The sequence below is a fragment of the Musca vetustissima genome, unplaced genomic scaffold (assembly GCF_032173495.1).
Source record: "Musca vetustissima isolate MV318-11 ecotype Yass unplaced genomic scaffold, APGP_CSIRO_Mvet_v1 utg12144, whole genome shotgun sequence".
Classification (NCBI taxonomy): Eukaryota; Metazoa; Arthropoda; class Insecta; order Diptera; family Muscidae; genus Musca; species Musca vetustissima.
Window position 1 is genome coordinate 150,197 of NW_026876919.1, and position 17,266 is coordinate 167,462.

The window sequence follows — 17,266 nt, forward strand, 5'->3', positions numbered from 1 at the left end:
AAAGAAATTAATTTCCAAAAAATTAAATTTCAAAAAAGTGAATTTCATTTAACGTCTCTGTGTTTGTTCCCCCTCTTCTCTCTTTTTACAGATGACACTATGCAACGTAACAGTAGCAAAGCAAGTCATACCACATCATCATCATCATCCAATCACAACAACAAATCCCACAGTAAAGATCACCATAATCATTCATCCTCTCACAGCATTTCGTCATCCACATCGAAAAATCAAAATCACGACTCTTCAGATTCGGGTATATCAACAACCGGCAGTAGTGGTCATCCCCACCATCATAATAATAATTCGTCCTCGAAACAGCGCAAATCTCGCGGTAATAATAAACGTCAAGATGGCTCTGCAACAAATGCGGGAAATTCCACAGCTGCCGCCAATGGCAACCAGCAGCAACAACAACACCAACAACAAAATAAACGTGGGGGTGCCTCAACGGCTTTTACGGTGAATGATTGGTTACAAAACGATATGTATTGTTACGAGAGACGGTATATAGCTTCATGCGGCGAAGGTGAGTAATCACAAAAAAAAAAAAAAAATACCGTTAGACAAATATTATTAAGCATGTTCATGTCTTGTTATCAGTGAAGTGGATTTTTGAAATAGTTTTGAAATGAGGCATAATGATTTGCATGTCACGAAGTGGGTTAAGGGCCCAAGAGACAATGAGGGGGAAGTTTGTTCTCTCATTTATAATTTTTCCAAAAAAACGAGAGAATTTTTCAAAATATTTTCTCTCTTTTATTATTTTTATTCAGATTATACGTTAAATAAGCCCACGTGCTTGGGCATACGCTAGTCGACTTCTTGACTGAGTGATTGATGGAATGATTTCGTATTTGAAAGTCTAAAAATCGGCATTTGAAATTTTTAAAATTCGCTAAAAACCTTCAAAACACCTAAAATGTAGGCAGAACCTTATATGAGGTCAATATGAAAATATGGACCTTACGGAAGGAAAATTATTCGCCAAAGCCGAACAGAAGCTTGAATTAAAAAGATTGTTTTCAAGAAGCGTGGATTTTTTAAAGGAAATATTTTTTTCAAGACCTAGCAGACGCATACATTTTTTAAAAAAAAAATTTTAAGGCCTAAAAATGTGGATTTTTTTTTTAAAAAATTATGGTCTTACAGCGTGGATTAAAAAAACACAAGAATTAATAGAGGCGTTCATTTTTTAAAACATACTTTTTCAAGACGAAACGGAAGCTTGGATTAAAAAAAATATATTTTTCAAGACCTAACAGAGGCTTTGATTTTTTAAAAATATTTTTTCTAGACCTAACAGAAGAGTGGATTTAAAAAATAATTTTTCAAGACCTAATAGAAGCTTGGATTCATTTTTTGTTTTCAAGATCTGCAATTGAAGACCTAACAGAAAAAAATATTTTTCAGAATACCTAACAGAAGCGTGGATTTTTTTCTAATATTTTCCAAGGCCCAACACAAGCGTAGCCTGGCAGAAGCTTTGAAAAATTTAAATTTTTTTCAAGATTTCTTAAAAATATGTTTTCAAGACATAGCTGAATCTCCCAAGAAAGTAATTTATCCCCGACGAACCTGACCATCCTAATTATAGCCAATTTGGTTAGGAAAAGAGGTCAGGAGTATTTTATTCTCTGACAATCCTAAATAAAAAATTCAGACTCTTAAAAGTTGGGAATGCGGCTAAGCGCATCAAAATATTTTAAGAGGTCGGTTCAGTTTCATTATTTCCAAACATGAACCTCTGGACAAAATTATCGAGGAAGGAGTGTGAAAAAATCAAATTCTTATAATCCACAATTTTTTTAATACCCGTTAGTTTGTAATGCATATTTTCCACAAATAGAAAACATGACATTTGAGTCCATATATTCTCTAGTAGGTGGCATCTGAGTAGATCTACTTCACAATAGGTGGCATTCCTCACTAGGTGACATCTAAGAACATTTATGACATCAAAGTTCATCTTTTCCACAGAAAGTGACATCGGGAAACATTTTCTACACATTAAAAGGCATCTGACAGTAGATGGTATCAGAGGTCATTTATTTAACAATTGGTGAGATCTGAGAACATTTAACAGAACATTTACTCGACAGTATATGACATCAAAGCTCATCTTTTCCACAGAAAGTGACATCGTATAACATTTTCGACACATTAGAAGGCATTTGAGGTCATCTACTGAGTTCATCCACTCCACGATAGGTGGCATCTGAGAACATTTACTCCACAGTATAAGGCGTCAGAGCACATCTTATCCACAGTAGGTGGCATCGGAAAACACTTCTAGCATATTAGAAGGCATCTGAGGTCATCTACTACACAGTAGGTGGTATCTGAGGTCATCTATATAAACATTTATGAGATCTGACTTCATCTACTCTACGATAGGTGGCGCCTGAGGTCATCTATTACACAATAGATGGTATTTGAGGTCTTCTATTTAACAATTGGCGAGATTTCAGTTCATCTAATCTACGATAGGTGGCATCTGAGTGCATTTACTTCACATAATAAGGCATCAGGGCACATCTTCTACTCAGTAGTTGGCTTCGGAAAACATTTTTTTGCATATTAGAAGGCATCTGAGGTCATCTAATACACAGTACGTGGTATCTGAGGTCATCTATTTAACATTTTATTACATCTGAGTTCATCTACTCTACGATAGATGGCGCCTGAAGTCATATATTACACAGTAGATGGTATTTAAGGTCATCTATTTAACAATCGGTGAGATATCAGTTCATCATAGGTGGCGCCTGAGGTCATCTACTACAGAGTAGATGGTATTTGAGGTCATCTATTTAACAATTGGTGAGATCTGAGTTCATTTATTCCACGATAGGTGGCATCTGAGAACATTTACTCCACATTACTCGTATATGGAATCAGAGCTCATCTTATGTGGCGTCGGAGAACACTTTTAGCATAGTAGAAGGCATATGGGGTCATTTAATATACATTACGTGGTATCTGAGGTTATCTATTTAAAAATTATGACATCTGAGTTAATCAACTCTACGATAGATGGCATCAGAGAACATATTCTCGACGTTAGATGGCATCTGAGTTCATCTATTTAGCAATTGTTGACATCTGAGTTCATCTACTCCACGATAGGTGGCATCTGAGGTCATCTAATTCACAGTAGTGGTATTTGGTGTAATTTACGATACAATAATTGTTTTTTAAAAATTTTTAAATAAAAAAATTCTCCTATACAATCTTGATCCAAAGTTTATTGTGAGCCCATTTACATGCCATTTTTTAAAGTTTATTTCCCCACCAAAAAAAAATAACATTTTTATATGATCCGCAAATCGTTCAAATAAAAGGTTACACGCATTCTCAAAAAAAAAAACAATTAAAGTTCCTCAGCCTCATATGAACCCTTTACAAATTCCGAAAAAAAAAACAAACAAAACAACAATAACAAAGAAAGCATTTTCAAAAAAACAATAACAAAACAAAAATTCAGCTGATGAAACATGAAAAAGCAATTGCAAAATTGTCTGTTTATTTATTTATAAAGAAACTGCGACTTAGTAACTTAAGTAAACAAAACGTTCTTTACCCCGTACACTTTCCCTTTCTCCTACCCAAAAATATTAATAAAAAAGGTTAGTAAACCTCTAACCCTAATCCATTGAACCGCTTTTTTGTTATTCTTATCAGCAATAAACCACGCTTTTCCCCCAAAAAGAAAATAAATTAAAAAAATTAAAACCGAAATGAAAAATAAAAACAAACGAAAAATTAAAAACAAATTAATTTGTAAGGCAAATGTGCAACGAGAAAAAAATTGTAAACAAAAAATATATTCTAACATACCTACATACAAACAAATGAACCTTTAAGCTATTTTTAAAAATCAAATAAAAATTATAGTTCATGAATACTTTTTTTGTTGCTTGCCACAAGGTATTTTCTACCTAACCTGATCGTAATGACTCATTTCTATGGTTAGCTGGCTTTCCTAATAATTCTACGAAACCAAAAAAAATGACGTGTATTTTCTTCAATTGAAATAGCACAAAAAATTCAACTTATGAATGAATTAAATCGTCAACAAAAACAAAAAAACTTTGGAGGGATTAAATAGTATTATTCATTTATTTTGTTTACTACTACGACCAGTTGTAATATTGATAGTAAAATTAAAAAGGGTGTATAGTATTTTTGTGTGACGTCAGAGTTTTTTTTTGTTTCACTAGAAACAAGTCATAATAAATAATAAACAATAATTGTAAAGGAAAACAATAATAAAAAAATATTATTACAAAATTTACTTATCGATGACAGTGTGGGCGTGAGGTTAGTATTAATTTTCTGTACTAATTAGAAATTAATTTGTTTATATTTCAAATTGCAGGGTAGTAATCTAAACAAATGTGGATAAATGAAGAACATTAAAAAAATACATTTAAAAAAATAAGAAAATTCCCACATCAATGTGCAAAAAAATATTTTTTTAAAAAAAGGAAATATACCATAGACCGTGAAAAAAAATTTTAAAAATATATACTCTGAAAGTCTATGACATTTTTTTAAATCGAACCTCTTTTATTTTATAAAAAAATATGTTTAAAAAATTATACCACAACAAAATTTTTTTTTAAGAAATCTGACCACTTATAGTCCATGAAATAACTTATTTAAAAAAATCTAGGCTCTGGGAGTATATGAGTATATCTAGTCCATGAATAAAAATATTAAAAAAAAAATTAGGCTCTGATAGTCCATGAAAAAAAATATATTTAAAAAAAACTAATAAACCTAAGAAAATTTACGATATAGTAATTGACGTCCATCTACTGCACAGTAACTGGCATTGGAGAACATTTACTATACAGAATATGGCATCGGAAAACATTTGATCTATAGTATGTTGCATCTTGGGCCATCTACTTCACAATAGATGGCATCTGAAGTCATCTGCTCTCTAATAGATGGCATCAGAGCATATACTTCACTGTAGTTGACATCTGAGATGAACTACTTCACTGAAAATGGCGTCTAAAGTCATTTACTTAACTAGATAACATTTCAGGTTGTCTACTTCACAGTAGGTGGCATATGAGGTCATCTACTCCTCAATAGGTGGCAATTGACAACATTTACTCCATATTATATAGCATATACGCTCATCCCAACATTGGATGGCTTTTGAGGTCGTGTACTTCACAGCAGATGGCAGCTTAGGTCGCTATTCCTCAGCAGATGGCATCTGCCGTAATCTTCTACTCATTAAATGATTAGGTCCTTAAAAAGGATTTTAAAATAGATGGCACTTGAGAACATTTACTCCCCATTAGATGGCATTTAATAACATCTACTTCTCAATAGGTGGCATCTGAGAATATTTACTCAATATTGCATAACATTTGAGGTCATCTACTTCACAGCAGATGGCGGCTTAGGTCACCTACTTCTCAGCAGATGACATCTGCCGTAATCTTCTCCACATTATGTGATTAGGTCCCTGAAAAAACTATTTAAAAAATTTGTCTTCGATAGTTCGTGATAAAATAAGAATTAAAAAGAATTAGTTAATCTGAGGCCATTTACTCCACAGTACGTGGCATCTGAAGTCATCTACTCCACAAAAGGTGACGTATAAGGTCATATAGTATAAGGTCGTATAAGGTCATAAGTTGACATCGGAGAACATTTATTCCACAGTAAATGGCATCTGAAGGCATATACTTCACAGTAGGTGGCATCAGAGAGAATTTACTTCACTTTAGACATGTTTTTTTCTTTATTAATTTCTTTATATCGAAAGTTACAATTCATGGATCCCACGAAGCTATAGGCTTCTGTGATGTCTTTTACTGTACACTAGGTGGAGTTGATTACCTCAGTTGGCATCTAATGTGAAGTATATGTTCTCATATACCACCTACTATACAGTAGAATTATCTAAAACGCCATCTATTGGGTAGTAGATAACTTCAGATGATAAAAGATGTCATCTAGTGTAAAGTAAATATTTTCTGATACCTTTTTTAGTAGATTACATATGCCTTTATATGACATCTACAAAAATTCTTGATGATTTCATTTACCATCTATCTGACATACTCTCTCTCTAATCGCTATAGATATATCGTAAAGTTTCCATAGAGATTATCTCCGTGTGAATACCCCTAATATCTCTTGCACAAAGTTAAAATTAAATTTCAATATCGCTAAAAATATCTAACCCACAATAAAATGTTGACTATTTTTAAAACAATTTTTATTAAATATTTAAACAATTGGTTAGTATGGTTTTTATTCGTGAGTCATATTTGATATGTTCTTTTGCCATATATAGTAGTCGTGGTTGTGGGACCTAGAATAGAACTCTAGCCAAAAAACAAAAACATGAACATATTTTTAATCAATGAATGAATCATTTAAAAATCTATTGGCAATAAAATCCCAGTTGAAAAAATAAACAAATTAGAAAAAATAAATAAAAAATCATAGCTATTTTTAGCATGACGTGTAACTCGCATAAAGCCGATTTTTTCATTCATGGCAATTCAAATCAATTTGAATGGCTTAAAATGAATGACTACTAAAAGCCAATAAAAATTTTAATTACAGTTTTGCACAATGGAATATTGATGGGCGGTGTTTTTTTTTTAAGGAAAATCAATATTTTTTTGCAGAAATTTAAAGTATTTTTTAGTTGCTATCAATTTATTCAAACTTGTTTATTATATTACCCAATGATTTGAGTTCAAATAGGTTTTCATGGACTGTCGAAGCATAGATTGATTGATATAAAAAATTTATCGATGTTTTTCATGAATATCAAATTTTTTCCATGAACTAGCAGGATGTAGATTTTTTTGAAATCAATTTTAAGAATGGTTTTTATGGACTACCAGAGAGTAGATCTATTTTAATATAACTTTTCATGGTCTACCAAATTGTAGATTTTTTGTTGTTAGTAGGTGCCGACTGAGGTCATCTACTCCCCACTAGATGGCATCTGAGAACACTAAATGTCTATTACAGAGTAGATAACTCCAGATTCCACTTACTGTGGATTATATAAACTCAAATGCCATCTAAAGCAGAGTTAATGTCCTCATGAGGCATCAAAAGTCATATATTCCGCAGTAGTTGGCATCTAAGGTCATCTACTCCTCACCAGATGGCATCTGAGAATATTTACTCAACAATAGATGGCATTTGAGGTCATCAAATTTTTCAATAGGAAAACCTGCTGTGGAACAGTAAATTTTATAACCTCAAATGACATCTATTGTTGAGTAATTATTCTCAGATGCCATCTGGTGGGGAGTAGATAACCTCAGATGCCAGCTACTGCGGAATAGATGAGTTTAGATGACTCAAGAGGACATTAACTCTGCATTGGATGGCATTTGAGTTCATTTACTCCACAGTAAGAGGAGTAGATTACAGAGTCGTCACCTAAAAAATGTACAATAGGAAACCCTACCGTGGAACTGTATATTTTATAACCTCAAATGTCATCTCTGGAGTATATGAACTCAAATGCCATCTGATGCGGAGATAAAATCCTCCTGAGGCATCTGAAGTTATCTATTCCTCAGTAGCTGGCATCTGAGGTCATCTACTCCCACTATATGACATTTGAGAACATTTACTCAACAATAGATGGCATTTGAGGTCATAAAATGTACAATAGGAAAACCTACTGTGAAACTGTAAATTTTATAACCTCAAATACCATCTATTGTTTAGTAAATATTCTCAGATGCCATCTAGTGGGCAGTAGATAACCTCAGATGCCACCTACTGTAGAATAGATGACTTCAAATGCCTCAAGAGGACATTTGAGTTCATATACTCCACAGTATGAGGAATAGATTTCCAGAGTCGCCAACTAAAAAATGTACAATAGGAAAACCTACAGTGAAAATGTAAATTTTTGTAACCTCAAATGCCATCTATTGTTGAGTAAATGTTCTCAGATGACATCTAGTGGGGAGTAGACGACCTCAGATGTCTCTGGAGGACAGCTTCTGAGGAATAGATGACATTAATTGCCTTAAGAGGACATTAATGACCGCATTGGATGGCATTAAAAAATGTTCATATAGGAAAAGTAAGTGGAATCTGGATTTTTAACTGAAATGCCATCTATTGTTGACTAAATATAGACACCTGGTCATTAAAAAAATATCATAAATAATCCACGACCTTAAAGTCTGTGAAAAAACAGTTCAGAATGGTAAAAAAACAAAAATAATTCACGAAAATCTATGAAAAAACAATTTCAAATCAGTTAACTTAGTTTTTTTATTATTTATTATTTATTATATATTTTATTTTATTTTTTAAGCCCATTTAAATCTCAATTTAAAATCCAAGTTCCCCTAAAGACCCCAACTGCGCAATTCATAAATATATTACGCATAACTTGTGACAATATGGTTCGAAGTACCTGTCATAAACTTCAAAACACATATATTCAGATTAAGATTTCAATATCATATTTCCATTGAAAATATATGAATACCATAGCCCAAGTACCCTCCTGATAAGAATATTTCTTCAATATTAGAAGAAGAAAAAATATATAGGAAATAAATAAAAAATCTATATGGCCCATATCACTTCAATGATATAGTTAACGATCTGTTATCAGCTGCAAAATTTTGCTAAAGGGTATCTTACAAAGCAATAGTTTTCAAGTAGTGGGATGAGAGGAAGGTGGGGGAGGTTGTGGTCTGTTATAAATTATCAGCGTTTGTAGGGGTGTTTCAAAAAAAAAACAGAATACAGTGACTACCTCAATATAATTAGTGGTAGGGAAGAAATGTTTGCAAAAAAATATTTTTTTTTTAAATTTTGCAATAGCAAAAATATTTTCAATATTCCAAAAAAAAAACATTGGAGTATATTTCAGTAACCAAATAATTTATTTTTTATTTTTATCTGAAGCTTCTTCTTGTTTTATTTTTATCTAAAAGCCAACATTTTTTGCAGATGGCGCCCAATTGTGTCAGCAATTAAACGCCTTTTAAAATTAATTGGTCTTAGTTAATATTCAACTTTGGTGTTTTATTTTGCTGTTATCAAGATTAGAATTAATGGCTTTTGGTATTTTTTTAAATATATTTGCCTAATTAAAGCCATTGAAAAAAACAACCCAACAATATTTCAAAATTTTGTTGGCACTTCTTTAAGATAAAAATTTTTTTTTTTTAAATTATTTATTACAAAAAAAAGAAGCATTAAGTCACTTTGGCAAATTTAATTTTCGTTGACACTAATTAAGTTCGAAAATAAAAAAATAAATTCACAATCAAACGTTACGATCTCACAATTCAAAGCCAAAAAAATATATATTTATTCAATACTTATGTCATCCACAAACAAACCACAAGCTCTGGCCGAGCTCTATAGTAAAATAAAATAAAAAAAACCGAGACTTAATTTATTATTACATTTAGAATGTTTTATTTTGACTTCCAGTCAATAATCACTGTGAAGACAAAAGAATTGTTGCCGCACACACAATGTCACTCACACACACTCACACGTCCAGTGAGACAATCAACACAATATTGAAATAAAAAAACAAAGCTATGACATGTCATCTGAATACAAAAAAAACTATATCTATATGATCATATCTCTCAAACGATTACTACTAGCTATCCCGCAATCAAACCTCCAAACTACCTAGCTAACTGCCGGCCTACCTTAGCTATCTCTGATAATCCTCCTTTCCCTACCCCCCCTACCCAACCACCTTTCATTTCACATGTGCCTGACAAAAAACGCTTTGTCATATAAATATATAAATTAAATTAACTGGCAAACTACTGCTGTCTACTTAGATATATCTACAAATTTTATATATAAAAAAAACAACAACAACCTCATCAGCAACAAACAAATAATCACGCTTAACAATTTAAACGAGAACGAGATCATTGGACGACGGACGGACAGACAGACAGCATGCAGTTTTACATTTTTTGTTTAACATACAAAGCACAAAACTACTACTACTACTTACTAAGCCAACAATTGCTTGCTAGTAGTAGTGTGGCACACACACACATACAATTTGCAATTGTTTAAAAATAAATTATAGAGGTAGAGGTTTGAGGGGGAATGAGAGGGAGGACGTAGCTTGCAAAAAAATTAACTAATGGCAAGTAGAACAAACATTATTCAAACGTAAAGCAAACACAACAGACAGCAGACAGACAAGTGTGATGGAGATTTACACAGGGGAACAATAATTCGTAAAAAAATAATATTCTAAAAAATATTTTTAAAATCGACTCAAACCTAAAATATTGTTTAGAAATACCAGTCGCAAAATATCATTTCAAAAATATTAAAAAACCAGTGAGCGGAACAGTAAAGTCGGACGGGGCCGACCATATGATACCCTACACAACTACCACGGAACACTAACTTTTGCGTATGTATATTTCGAGCGTGATCAATATTTCGTGATTTTTGCACCCTCTTGACCGATTAGAGATCAACAGCACATCTTCCTTACACTGACATATTTTCCGAATATCCCAATATTCTGTACAGCCCTTCTAATTACTTGTCCAGATTCACCGTGTGTTGTGTTGTGATTTTCGGCTTGTGGCCTAATAGATTGACTCAAAAAAATACAAAAAATTTAGTTTTGGGTCCACTTCATACAAAAATTTAAATCTGATCATCACTGAAAATTATAGGCGTTGTCCTTGACCATACGTGGATCCTCAAGGAAAATTTCAAAGCAATGAGCGCTATATTTCCCCCCTCTATTGTGGTAATATGTTACTAAATAATATATGAATACGTAAGCTCCTGAAAATATTTACGTGTAACTCCCACATCCGAGGAGTACATACGACCATATATTTGGTATCAATATAAAGGTGAACCACTCCTCTTGGATATACTATTAACTTCTTGGGTCTATGTCCTTCAAATTTTGTAATTTTTCACACAAAAGTCAGGGTCCATTTGAACCGCTAACAAAAATAATTACAAAAATTTGATACTTTTTTTAAATCCTCCGTTCTTGAAAAATATAATATAATTTTTCATAGTCCTTAAAAATATATATTTTTAAAAATCTTTTTCCTTTTAAATATAAACACTTAACAAGTAAAATCTCGCCTTCATCTTATCCCTTTCAAAAAAAAAATCTTACCATCACACATAAAATTTAATCGACCAAAAAAATATATATATTCCAAAATATTCCACCACCGAAAGTGGGTCACCATCATACACCATGTAATTGTTATAAGGTTTTCATTTTAATAAAAAAATAAAATAATTACTTGAAAAGTTTCTTTTTCATTTTTTTCCGTAATGTCAAAAGTACTTTGACACACGTCATGATATCTTAACTGTATCAAAAATAACAGCACCCAGACGTTGGTTATGATACCAATTTAAAAATTGCACTGAACCGCAAATGCGAACGTGGAGTAAAGGTTCAGTGGAAATGTTCGGGGAATAAAAATTAAAAAAAACGAGGTTAATAAGCTGCAAATAATAAAGATGTCATAAAATATAACAACAACAACAATAAAAAATAGGTAACAGTTAGCAAAAAAACAAAAATTGCAATAGAGATAATTGGATTAAGATATGAAATCGGGGGGTTAGCTGTTTAAAAGTGGATTAATTAATTATAAAATATATACGTTGATATATAAAAATATTTAGCAACCGATGACAATGCAGATTTTGAAAATCACAAATTGTTAATAATTAAAGAAAATCCTAAAAAGTTTTTTGTTTTGTGATTTCCCCTTTGAAGTGACCTATATTTTTCTCCTCGGGACAAATCGACTTTTTGCATTGTAAAATCTAAATGTTGGAATCGACTTTTGATCTTTGAGGTAATCGCAATGTCGACTTTCGATTTTCTTCATAAATACTTGGTTTATTATTAGAAAGCCAAAATTAACCAAAAAATACACATTCTATTAAATTTTTAATCCATTTTGTATTAGCCGGTAAAATTTAAAAGTCGATTTTGAACAGGTTTAACAATGTCGAATTTCGACAAAGGCCAAAAGTCTAAAAATCGACTGTTTGTTCAATGGAAAAAATCTTAAAGACGACTTTTGCGCTGCTCTACCTATACCTGTTTTCTCCCTGTTACACTTTCCTAGATATGACAGAGGGCATCTTTGCTTAAATTGGCCTATATTTCCTTTATGAATAACAATGCTTTCAATGGCATTGAGTCCGATATAAAATATTTAGAAAATTGATGATTGATCCAAGCAATGGGGCTGACATCTATCGTTGTCTAGAAACAACACATCATTGAATGTTGTGCAGTGGTTTGGGTCTTTGCTTAGTTTAATGTTCCTATTTTCGTCTGGAAGGCGCAAATTCCTGGCATTTCTGGTGTGCTTTGTAATGCTGAGGTTTCTTTTAAGAATGTCAGGAGGTTTCGGATGCACTTCATATGGAGGAGGATGTAAAAATTCGAAACCAATTTGAATTAATTTATTCTCATGCGTTTGACACATGATTGATCTAGACAATGGGACTGACATCTATCGTTGCCTACAAACAACCTATCCTTAAATCTTGTGTAGTGGTTTTTCTCCTGTCATTCCTAATGTGGTTTCTTATAAGAATGTCCGGAGGTTTCGGTTGCATTTCATATTGAGGAGGACATGTACAAATTCGAAACCAATCTGAAATAATTTATTCTCATATGTCGGGATTCAAATCTAGAACCCATTGGTTGATAGCCTGGCACATGGTTGACCAAGCCAATGGTACTGACATCTATCGTTGCCTAGAAACAACGTATCCTTAAATCTTGTGTAGTGGTTTGGGTCCTTCCTTTATTAGTGTTTCCCATTTTCGTCTGGGAGGTACTATCTCCTACCATTCCTCATGTGTGGTTAATGTTGAGGTTGATTGTTAGAATTTCAGGAGGTTTCGGTTGCATTTCATATAGAGGAGGATGTACAAATTCGAAACCAATTTGAAATAATTTATTCTCATACTTTTGGCACATGATCGGTCCAGGCAAAAGGGCTGATATCTATCGTTGCCTAGAAACATCATCTCTTTGAATTCTGACCCGTGGTTTGTGCCCTTGCTTGGCTCAGTGTTCCTTTCTCATGTGGTGTTAATGGTAAGGTTGATTGGTAGGTTATATGAATGTCAGGAGGTTTCGGTTGCTTTTCATATGCAGGAGGATGAATAATTTCGAAACCACTTTGAAAAAAGTTATTCCCATACATCGGGATTCAAATCTAGAACTCATTGGTTTGTAGTCTGACGCATGATTGGTCGTGGTAATATGGCTGACATCTATTGTTGCCTAGAAACAACGTATCCTTAAATCTTGGGCAGTGGTTTGGGACATTGCTTTGCTTAGTGTTCCTATTTTCGTTTGTGAGGCGCTATCTCCTACCATTACTCATGTGTAGTTTGTTATAAGAATGTCAGGAGGTTTCTGTTGCATTTCATATCAGGAGGATGTAAAAATTCGAAACTAATTTGAAGAAAGTTATTCTCACACATCGGGATTCAAATCTAGAACTCATTGGTTTGTAGTCTGACACATGATTGGTCGTGGTAATATGGCTGACATCTATTGTTGCTTAGAAACAACGTATCCTTAAATCTTGGGCAGTGGTTTGGCACTTTGCTTTGCTTAGTGTTCCTATTTTTGTCTGGGAGGCGCTATCTCTTTCCATTCCTCATGTGTAGTTTGTTATAAGAATGTCATGAGGTTTCTGTTGCATTTCATATGCAGGAGGATGTAAAAATTCGAAACCAATTTGAAATAATTTATCTTCATACGTTTGGCACATGATCGGTCGAGTCAATAGGTCTGCCATCTATCATTGCTTAGAAACAATGCCTCCTTGAATTTTGCACAGTGATGTGTGTCCTTGCTTTATAAGTGTTGTCATTTCGCCTGAGAGGCGCTATCACCTGCCATCTCTTTTTGAATCTTGTGCAGTGGTTTGGGTCTTTGCTTTGCTTAGTTTTCCTATTTTCGAATGGGTGGCGCTGCCATGTGGAGTTAATCTGAGGTTTGTGAAAGAATGTTAGGAGGTTTCTGATGTATTTTATATGGTGGGGGGATGTACAAATTCGAAACCATTTTGAAATAATGTATTCTCATATGTGGGAATTCGGATCTAGAACCCATCGGATTGTAGCCTGACACAATATTTCCTCATTTATGGCATTTATGTGGTAGATGGAGGACTTTTGAGTTGACATTTTAGGCCGTTAAAGTTATTCATATTTCTTGTATGCCAATTTTAAAACCCTCAGCCTTAAAGGCTACAATTTATTTCGGAAAACAGTTTGGATTATTCAAAAAATGTCAGCTACGTCAATTGAGTACATTTTAATAAAGATTTCTATAAATCTGATGACGCCTTAAGCCATGCTTACGCAGGAACTAAAACCACAAAGTCCACACATAGAATTTGCAAATTGATAATATTTTGAGGAATATTCGTTCCAATTAAAAAAAGATATATTAGAACAAAAAAATAGAAAAAACACTGGAAACCCCCTTATTTGATTATAAGATACCCAACAACAAAAACCCGCTTCTCACCATTAACTCAGACCCTATTGAAATATTAAAAAATTTGCTAGGAAAATAACAACAAATTTGAATTATACAAAGTTGCCAATGTATATTTGCATAAATGTTTCAAAACAAATTGAAATTTAAGTAAAAAAAGTCTGGCAAAAAAAACTTGGGGTTTTTCTCCAGATGTCTGATATGAAATATGTATCAGAAACCTTGAGAAAAACCGACAGTTTTTTTAATTTATTTCTTCTTTTGTTCTTTCTTCTCCCCCCAGCAACCCAACAGCATGGCAAACAAAGTGAAATGGGGAAACAAAAAAAAAGTTGTTTAATGTTTGCTGGGGTTTTTTGCTCGCGCTCTACTTAAAGGAATTATTTATAATTTCAATTATTATCCACTTATTAAACTAAAGCGAGGGTTGGTGGCGAGGAGAGGGGGAGGCTGGTTATGTTTAATTTTAGTATGGGTGTCTAGTCTGTAGTCTGTGGCTTTATATTTTCTATAGATTCTCATAACTACTGTCTGGGAAAAAAGCTTTACACAGGGGAACAAAAAATTTTTTTAGGTGCGGATTTAAGAAAAATAATTTTTCTATCTTAATTTTTTTTTTTTTAATCTTACGTGGATCTTTAAAATTAATTTAATATCCTTTGCTCCAAATCCAAACAAAATTTGATTTTTTTTAAATATAGGTTTTAGATCCGAAGTTAATTGGCACTAAATCGAAGCGGGTAACCGTGTTCATCCAAAATTTGCACCTCATGACATTACTTCCAAACTTAAATCAATTTAGAATATCCCATCACTCCTACTGGTATCCTAACCCACAAAATACTAAAATTTTTCATTTGAGACCTTGATATATTGCATCTATAACCCTGACAGGCAGTAGTTTGGGTCCCATAAAATTGGCAACGCCTATTGTCAATTTATCCAAATTTTTAAAGTTTTTTCTTCGTCTTCTATGTCACCAACTTCAAATAATGACCCGTTGTTTTATTGTGCCTCTGTAATTATTATAGCATTAAAAGCCAATAGCATTGAAATTGACAAAAAAAAAAAAAAAAAAAAAAACAACAACAAAAATTAACATTCATGCATTTACATGCATAATTTGCAAATAATTGTGAATTTTTTGCGGAAAATAGACAAAAAATCACATCGTGTTGATGATGTAATTATTTGTTTATTAAGTTTTTTAAAAGACCAATCAACTCGGATTTTTTTATTTAAACAAAGGTGGTATCTTTTTTTGTTTTTATGAGACAAAGACATACTTAGGATGTGACATGCCACACAATTAACAAGTCTATAGCAGTGATTTTGTGTGGCAATGACCGCAAAATTGACCATATGGATGGTAAAATGCTGCCAAAAGCGATTTAGAAAAAAAATTAAATTACAAAATAACAAATTTAAATTGTAACAAAAATACAAATTGAGAATATAATGATAATAATAATTAAGAGGTTTTTAAAAACTTTTTTCTAAAAAAATATTTAAAAAAAATCCATCCCATAAATTTTTTATACCCTTCACCACACTATGGTACAGGGTATTATGTTTTTGTGCATATGTTTGTAACAGGCAAAAAATAATCGAGATAGACCGATGGTTCCTTTTGAAAATATGCATAGAATCACTTTCTGAGTCGATTTATGAATGTCCGTCCGTCCGTCTGTAGATGTTAAATTGTAAACAAAGTACAGGTCGCATTTGTGATCAGAATTGGATGAAATTTGGCACAGCTCATTTGTTTGGCCCAAGGACGAACCCTATTGAAATTTAGAAAAATCGGTTCAGATTTAAATATAGCTCCCATATATATTTTCGTCCGATTTAAGGTAAATGATGTATCAAAGTCCCTATATATCTTTCGAGTTGCACGAAATTTGGCATAGCTTACTGAATTACGTCTAGAATGATTTGTGCAAAGTTTCGTGAAAATCGGTTCAGATTTAGATATAGCTCCCATATATAGTTTCGCCCGATTTTAAGTAAATAGTCCACTAAAGTCCCTGGAAATCTTTTGATTTGCACGAATTTTGGCATAGCGTACTGAATTAAGTCTAGAAAGATGTGTGTTAAATTTCGTGAAAATCGGTTCAGATTTAGATATAGATCTCATATATATATCTTCGTCCGATTAAAGGTAAATGGTGTAACATGTCCCTATATATATTTCAAGTTGCTCGAAATTTGGCATTGCTTACTGAATTAAGTCTAGAACGATGTGTGTAAAGTTTCGTGAAAATCGGTTCAGATTTAGATATAGCTCCCATATATATTTTCGTCCGATTTTAGGTAAATGATGCACCAACGTCCCTGGAAATCTTTTTATTTTCACGAATTTTGGCATAGCTTAATGAATTAAGTCTAGAATGATTTGGGCAAAGTTTCGTGAAAATTGGTTCAGATTTAGATATAGCTCCCATATATATCTTCGTCTGATTAAAGGTAAATGGTGTACCAACGCCCTATATATTTTTCGATTTGCACAAAATTTGGGATAGCGTGCTGAATTGCGTCTATAATACTGTGTGGTTAGTTTCATGAAAATCTGATAGATATATATATATATATATATATATATTCATCCGATTTAAGGTAATTGGTTAATCAAAAACCCTATATATCTTTCGATTTGCACGAATTTTTGTATAGGGTACTGAATTAAATCTAGCTTCGAGAAAAGATCCATAGCTA

The 17,266-nt window shown here is 32.7% G+C and overlaps 1 protein-coding gene across 1 annotated transcript in view; it reads left to right on the forward strand.

Annotated features, from left to right (window-relative positions):
• Nucleotides 1–357: 357 nt before the first annotated feature.
• The window catches only part of LOC133321438 (uncharacterized), a gene marked incomplete at its 5' end in the record, with an annotated part of 29,673 nt that continues 12,764 nt past the window's right edge, over nt 358–17,266 (forward strand). The window contains one exon of the mRNA XM_061530525.1: nt 358–529. Coding sequence (XP_061386509.1) covers nt 358–529 — 172 coding nt within the window. The remainder of the gene's footprint in view (nt 530–17,266) is intronic.